Raw genomic sequence first — 8,549 nt, forward strand, 5'->3', positions numbered from 1 at the left:
AGTGTTCCTTTTTCTTCACAGCCCCCCCAACATTTGTTATTGGTTGATTTCTTGATGATAGCCATTCTTTCTGGGATGAGATGGAATCTCAGTGTGTTTTAATTTGCATTTCTCTAATGACTAAGGTTGCTGAACATTTTTCATATATATTTGCCATTTGTATTTCTTCATCTGAGAAATGTGTATTCATCTCAGATGCCCATTTGTGGATTGTGTCTTTGAATTTTGAGGTCTGACTTTTTAAAATTCTTTATATGTTCTAGATAGAAGTCCTTCGTCTGAGGGAGAGTTGGCTAAAATTTTTTCCCAGTATGTGGGTTTTCTTTTTGATTTCTTTCATTGTGCAAAATCTTTTCAGTAAGATGAGATCCCAGTTGGTGATTCTGTGAAGTATTTCCCATGCAGTTTGGTTTTTGTTCATGAACTCTCTGCCTACTCCTATGTCTTCAAGATTTCTACCAACTTTCTCTTCCAGTAGATTTAGTGTTTCTGTTTTTAATATTTAGATCTTTGATCCATTTTGACTTTGGTTTAGTGCCTGGTGATAGATGTGGGTCTAGTTTTAGTCTTCAGCATGTAGAGAGCCAGTTTTTCTAGTACTGTTTATTAAAGAGGCTGTCTTTCTTCCAGTGAACATATTTGGCCCCTTTGTTAAAGATAAGGTGGCTGAGTGTTTTTGTAATTGAAGACACCGTTGTTATTAATAAGATTGCACTTGAAGACTCTGAATATCCTGCTTAGCAACAACTTTTACCCAAAGGTTTCAGTGTGCACTGATGATCCTCGCTTGTAATCGTTATTGCATTGGTACTTGTAAAATAGATGTTATATAATTTTCTCATTCATTCTATATTTTTATGCTGGCATTCTGCATAAAAATCTTTTACCTCCCCCTTGCCTGCCCTTTTTTGAGAGTACTTTGAAATATTACTGTGAACCCATAAATTCTTTTTTTTCCCCCACAGCATAATTTTGAGTAGAAATAAAATAGTACTTTTCTGAATATTTTTCATAGTGTTTCATAATTCCTTATGTATTTTTCTGATATAACATTTCATATTTATTTGTCTTAATGAGATAACATTTTAATAAATAGCATAGTGTGGGGTTCCCTTCCTCAATTTTGATATGTTGCAGTTGAATTTGATGTGTTTTTCTTCATTTACCAGAGTAACAGTTGGTAAATTAAACATGAAGTTAAATCTATTATTAGGATTAAAAATTTATAGGGAAAAGTTCCCAGTGACAAAGCATCAAATGCAGAACTCCACTTCTTTCTCCTCCCTGACAGTAATGTACTTGCAATTAATGCTTTCTCTGTCTTATTTTTAGGATAGAAGATTCAATGATGAAATTGACAAGCTAACAGGATACAAGACAAAATCACTATTGTGCATGCCTATCAGAAGCAGTGATGGTGAGATTATTGGTGTGGCACAAGCGATAAATAAGATTCCTGAAGGTGCTCCATTTTCTGAAGATGATGAGAAAGTAAGATTTCTGCCCTTGCATGACTTGTACTTTCCTTTTTTGATCATTGCCTGCTACTCTCCCAGCAAAGACAGCAATTATGTGAATAGCTGTTCGATTAGCCCATTCATGGATCAAAGAGCTCTTATGTTATACAAAACGGAATGGGAGTTTTTTTATATTTCATAGAATGTGATATAATTGAAAATAAATACTTCATCTTTTTTAAAGCTTGCTTTTCATTACAAGCCTCAGTCATATTCTTGTTATTCCTTGCTCTTTATCTTTCTTGTAAGTAAGCGTTTTAAAGGAGGATCACACCACCACTACACATGGCCCAAGGGAAGATGGAGTACAGGAAGATCGCTGTGTTTCAGAAACTCAGCACTTTCTCTTGTGTTTTTATAACTAAAATGAAGAATTGTTGTCCCAGTTCTTATATAAAAACCTTAATTAAATGAATGTTATTTAATTGTTATTCTAAATTGCTAATAAAAAGAATATTATTTTCTCTCCCTGAAGAGCAGTTGACCTTGATAGAAGTGATGTACTTTTTGCTGTGAAATTTTAAGTGCTTTCAATAGCAGTTTGTTTACATCTTATATCGAAAGAGAGACTCTTGACATAGCTGAGGTTCTGGCTTTGAAGCTAATAATGCTTAATAGTGAGTAGAATCTGGCTGAATATTTATAAAATTTGTTGTAAAAGTAAATCTCTAATTAGTTTTCTTACAGTTGATGACTTCTATATTTGTATTTGATAATTTATCCTTATGGATTAATTCAATTTAACCTTAATTTAACCTTCTAGCTGTGCATTTGCTGTTTTGCCAAATTAATGCATTTATGGTATGGAAGGTCAGAAAAATATGTTTATAGGGAAATAAGTTTTATTAATGAAGAAAATTCTTGATTAAGGTCATTTTTATGGTGGAAGTGGAACAGCCCAAATCCCACTAAAATTTTATAAACTCGTAGAGCATGATTGCAATTAGATGATTTCTTAGTGATTCAACAAACCATTGCAATGTATGGAACACTGGTCTTGGGGTCAGAGGAGGCAAAAAGGTAAATCCCAAATGTGTATGCCATCCAGGAACTACACAAAGTGGGAGACAATGAGATGTTCTGAAATATGCTGTGAGTCCTTAGGAAAGAGAGGGTTATTCTTATTTGGATGTTTTGAAGGGTTTTTTGAAAGTGGTGGTATTTGATCTGATTTCTGAAGCAAGAAAAGGCTTCCATCAGACAGATCCAGCTAAAAAAGAGAGGGCACTTAGAAATGTAAAAAAATGTAGTCCACCTCGTTCATAGTAAAAGTATTTCCATGGAAAATACAGATAAAGCAAAATTTATTTTATGTATTATTCTTGACAGAACTCTGAGATAATGTGCCTCTTATAAGGATACAGATAGGAAAATTCGTATTTTTGTCATTCTGCATGTAACAATACATAACCACAACGTGCCCCCAGAGTTTAGTTTACATCTACATGACAATCCTGCTTTTGCTCTGCCTCTTTTATTAAGTAAATCCATTATATACTTAGCTTTTATGTTTGATTCCATTCGTGCTAGCTTTTTGTCGACCTTTCTCAGTGCACTTTTGCTTATATAATAGGACTCTATGAGTCTGAATGATTGAAAAGGAAAGTTTGCATAGGGCATTTTACAGCATCAATAGAGTTTCACTCTATTGAGAACAAGAATCTGAGCTGAATAGTGACAAGCAGCTGCATGTGGAGAGCCACTTAATCTCAGTTTCCTCACCTGTCAACTCTATTATCTATTGCTGTATGACATGAAAATTAAATAATATCATAAATAAAAAGTACTTTGTAAAATATAAGATGTTAGGCAAGTGCAAGACATAAATTTTATTTTTAACATTTCCCTAAGAATTTGTAAATTGTCTTTTACATTTGTCACTTTATCCCAGGTAACTTACATCTTCGATCAACCTTGTTTGAGTATTTCTTTGATCCAAATGTGAACCTTCCTTTCTACAGTTATCCCACAGAAGCATTTTTATCTTTTAGTCTCTATCTATACTTCTGTGACCTGATTTTAAAATCTTCTACTTTCACTTCTTGGAAGACTCCTGCCAGTAAGGACTTTCCATGCTGTAAATTAGGAATGGTGAAGAGGAAAAACAGAAAATGAAATAGAGAAATGGTTAATGGGACAGAACAAAATTTAGCTACTTCTCCCAAATACAGGAAGACAATATGGCATAATGGTTGTGCAATGAGTCTATCTGGCTTGAAATCCCATCTCTGCCCTGGTCTGTGTGAATTTGGGCAAGTTACTCTGCCTCTCTGTGCCCCAGTTTCCCCATCTTAGAGAAGATATGATAGTAATAACACTTTGCAGGGCTTGGCAGAGAGTATATGAGAGAATAGAGTGAAAGAACTTGGAAGAACAACGAGCACATAGTAGGTCCTTATAAAAGATTAACCTTTGCTGACAGCAGCATAATACACCTGAAACACAGGCAAATCTCAGTGAAAAACAATTACCTTTGTATAATTTAAGCCCATAATTTTTTATTAAGTGGAACTTCTGTGTTGCTGACTACTAGAGATGCTCTTAGGATAGCAGCCTCAGAGAGGAGATAGAAACTCTGCACCACTCCCCCCATTCCTCGTATCTTTCCATCTGGCTGTTCCTGAGTTATATCCTTTCATAATAAATACATAACTAAAGAGTAAGAGATTGGCAATCTAAGTAGACAGTGAACATATATGATGATAAAAGTCAGACACACACTTGCTTTAGCAACCAGCCCAAAAGTTAAGTCACAATTTTAGTAGCAATCATCCCAGGACAGTCAGGGTCTGGTCAATGACTGCCAGCTTCCTTTTTCTCTTCCTCCCTTCACCAATGCATACTTCCAACTCAGGCCCAGCGGGAGAAAGCCAAATAGCTGTTTTTGAACCAAAATTACCTAAAATGTCCTACTTCTTGTGAGCTGGCCTTCTGCTTCACCATGCTAGCAACCTCCAGCCAGTGCACGCCTAAACTCTTCTTTTTTCCACCGTAAATCTTGCTGACTCCACTTTGAGTCTGCAGGTAGTGGCTGTCTTCCTTGTTATAGCAAGATCTGAATATATAACTTCAGTTTGCTTTCATTAAAAAGTTTATGTTAAATACAATCTATATATGTCAGGTCCTATTCTGGTGTTGGGGTTTCAACATTGAAAGAATATATTTCTTCATAAATTCACAATGTCATATTATGATTAATGTGTATACTGTGTTACTTGGTTATACAAGTTTATACTACCTTGTGTTCTAGTTTTAAACATAAAGTAGCTCCTTACATATATGTCCACATGTGAGCGTCATTCTACATTTGTCATTCAGCAGGATTATAAAGTTTTCTTCTTTTCTTTTTCTACTAGCCTAGTTTGCTTTGTCATTGTCCTATTACTTGGAATTTTGGTTCTTTCCATTTTTGCCCAAATAGCCCCTGAATGAAGATCTTGAACAAATTACCTTTTTCTGTTATTTCCTTGGGGTATATTCCAAAGACTGAAATTACTGAGTCAAAGGGCAAGGAAAATATTATAGCTCTCATTCCATTAGCAGATAGCTTTTGGAAATATTGAAGCCATTTACAATGGCAGTAGCATGCCTATACCTATTTTCTCAGGACTTGCCAACTTTTTTGGATTCACATTTGAAAACTCAAATTAGTTTCCCATAATCTTCTAGGCAGGCTTCAGATGACCTCCTCTCAATTTCAGGGTATAGTCTCTGGCCACAGAAGTAATTTCTGTATTACTTACAAGTAAGGGAAAAAGGAAGCAAAAGGAAGTCTTGATGAGAACCAGATGAAAGGCTTTGGAGTGAGAAAGTACCCAAGGTAGGAGACCCTTTGCTCTGCTACATTTTAGCTAAATTACCTTCCACAAGTTGCTGAATCTCTTTGAGACATATAACTTTCGTCACAGAGACATGAGGAGTGAAATAGATAATAGATGTAAACTGTTTAGAGTAGTACTTATCAATAAACAAGGCTCATCATGAAACTGTACCATAAAAGAGAAGTAACTTGAACCCTATTTGATATTTCACTTCATATACCTAACTCTCATGTCATCATTTCTTTGGGTAATGGTGAATTTATTGCACATTTAGCCTAATATAATTTTTATGTCCTGGTATCTTAAATTTTAACTTCTGGATACTACAAATTATATATGGTATATTTTAAAAAACATTTAACAGTATGGAAATCAGTAAATTATTTTCCTGAGCCAAGTTAAAAGTTAAATAAATGTGTTACATTCATTGGAGTTAGTCATGTATATAACAATTGTGCATAGGATCATATTTGTTTCTTAAAATTTCTTTTTTTTTTGCTTTTTCCAGTAGCGGGAATCGAATCGAACTCACAACCTTGCGCTTGCCAGGCAGGTGCTGTGCCGCTGAGCTAAATCCCCAGCCCATGTTTCTTAAAATTTCTATACTTATGGTTCAGTGGTTGCTTGGTATCATGTAGTAGACACTGGAGGAGACTGGAAAGGTCATCAGTTCATTCTCTACTATTCCTGCTCTCATTCGATACAGAAATCCATCCAGCTTCCTCCTGAAAATTTCCCTTTTATGACTTTAAAATCAACACACTCTTTAAAGTTTAAAATTAGCAAAAATTTCATCAACAGTGGTGACAGTTTTGTGTGACATATAGACTCCCATATCCACATATTAATAAACTAAGTTACATAATGAAAAATTACTTGCTTGGTAACTCACACTGGAAGTACACATAAAGACAGATCATGCAGAAGAGATTATGGGAAGTTTCTGGTTCACTTCCTGGGCTCCAAGTAGATGCTTCTCTTTCTCAGTGATACGTATAAGCTAGTTGTTTTAGGTGCTCCAAGTGGAGCTCTTGCCACCAATTAATGTATTGCTTTATTATTCCTGGGTGAATAAAGGAAATATTCTGTAGAATAAAATAATGAGACCCGAATAGGAGCAGCAAACATTTGTGATCTATTAAGATGTATGGAAGTGCCAGGATGAAAACTGGGAAATGGAAGTGTGCCCGGGCTCTTCTCTGCCCTCTCAAGGGCTGCCTACACTTCAGTATCTCTGGTGGTGTAGCAGTTGTGATCTGACGTTCTTTGGACTATCTTCATGAGGTTCCTTTAGCCTATACTTGCCTCTTTTCTGCTCTTAACTGGGAGTGTTTGGCTACCCTACTGCTTTCCTTCATACTGACATGTTCAGACACCCTGTAGAGTGGAGACAAAGCCAACTGAGCTCGGCTGCTGGAGGACTGGCTGCATTCCAGGAACTTGTTAGTGGTGATGCTGCCCTGCCAAATGGTGTTAAGAATGGAACAGGCATGATGCTAATGAGCCCTCACAGAGGCTGGAGTTTTGTTATCACCAGCAGGCCTGAGACTTGTAGCCAGACAACGGGGAGGGTTCCTAAGCTCATGGTTTTACATTTCTAAACAGTTTCTGAGTGTGAGGCTAATATTTAGGATGTGTGAGATGTTGAATGTGCCAAAAAAGGTGTTAAAGTTCACTGTAATGAGAAATGGAGGTGTTTAACACATTATGCCGTCAGGGGTGACAGACTGGCGGCCTCAGAAGACTGAATGTAGCTCGTACATGTTATTTGCATGGGGACTGGGGGAGGACTATTTTTTAAATTTAAATACCTTTACACATGGCTGCAGGCTATAGTTCTTCCATAATACCAAATCCCCAAATAACTAGTCAGTTTAACAGAGTCAACTTACTTGGAGCAAAGATAAATAGGTTTCTTCTGTTATCAGATGAATAGTTTCCACAAAAGATACTTTCTAAAAGTACACTTTCTTGTTGTTTACAAACTCTTATTTTGTGCGTGGATACAGAGCAATGACTCTGCCGGGCAAGTTTGTATGATTTCTATTAATTCTCCAATGTGTTACTGAAAGAGAGGTGAGTTAATTAATTGTAAGTACACTTTGTGTTCTGATCTCATTAGATTTTAAAACTTGCACCAAGAAAAATATAATATCATTGCTCAGCAAAAAAGGTTTTAAAAGCCCTGGCAGTTGGCTCCTTATTTTGAGTTATATTTGATCAATAAGTTTTTGTAGAGACAAAATTTGGATTGAATTCCAGAACTCATTAATTGCAATATTTTATCTATATTTGAACAATAATCTAGTTATGACACTATTTGCGTTTTTAATGGCTGTTACCCAGGTTTTATATAGTCACCCTGAAACTACAAGAACTTCAGAAATAAGTTTATTCATGTTCTATGCATTCTCTGGACTGTATCTTACTGAGAGGTTCAGATTTGTGAGAAAACTGTTAACCAACACAATACCTGTCTGGACACAGGCTGAACTTCAGGGATTTTGAGAGAGGGCTGGATTCTCTACCTCATCCTTAGGCAGCATCTGACTTGGACCAATAAGGCCAGCCTGCCTCTGAGGGCCCAGCTTCTGGACCAACATTTGATGAAGCTGGACTTTTCTACCCCTGATTTTGTCTTGGCTTTTCCAGTCCCATACCTTTGCTTATATTCTTATCTAATTGCCAAGGGTTCTATCCTTCATTCTTCTTTCAATATTTGAGACAAATTCTGCCCTTTTTGACATCAATAAGACTACTCTAAGAGTGATCATTTGTCCTTAACAGTGGTTCCTAATATTTCACAATTTAACTTTTTGTTGCTGTTTTGTTTTGCGAGAGGGTTCTTCCATGTTGTTGAGGGTGGTCTTGAGATCACTATTTAGCCCCAGCTGGCCTCGAACTTACTGTGATCCTCTTACATCAGCCTCCCAAGTGCTGGGATTACAGGTGTGCACCACCATGCTTGGCTTCAGTTTAATATTTTAAAATGTCCTTACATGACTGCAGGAGGATTTTCGCTAAACATTAGTTTAATAAATATATAATAATCAAACATTCAGGAATTTAAACCATCAATAATACAACAGTTACACAAAATGAAGAATGATACTAATAGTATATTTTTTTATTTCAGATGTCTGACATCCATGTAGATTTATAGACCCCCTGCAAAAAATTTCACTTGGGTCAGGGATATATCTCAGTGGCA

The 8,549-nt window shown here is 36.1% G+C and overlaps 1 protein-coding gene across 1 annotated transcript in view; it reads left to right on the forward strand.

Annotated features, from left to right (window-relative positions):
• Pde11a (phosphodiesterase 11A) overlaps positions 1-8,549 on the forward strand; it is a 375,824-nt gene that overhangs the window by 40,466 nt on the left and 326,809 nt on the right. Inside the window, exon 2 of the mRNA XM_005373398.2 lies at positions 1,333-1,491. Coding sequence (XP_005373455.1) covers positions 1,333-1,491 — 159 coding nt within the window. The remainder of the gene's footprint in view (positions 1-1,332; positions 1,492-8,549) is intronic.

The sequence above is a fragment of the Chinchilla lanigera genome, unplaced genomic scaffold (genome assembly GCF_000276665.1).
Source record: "Chinchilla lanigera isolate Chin_1 unplaced genomic scaffold, ChiLan1.0 scaffold00002, whole genome shotgun sequence".
NCBI lineage: Eukaryota > Metazoa > Chordata > Mammalia > Rodentia > Chinchillidae > Chinchilla > Chinchilla lanigera.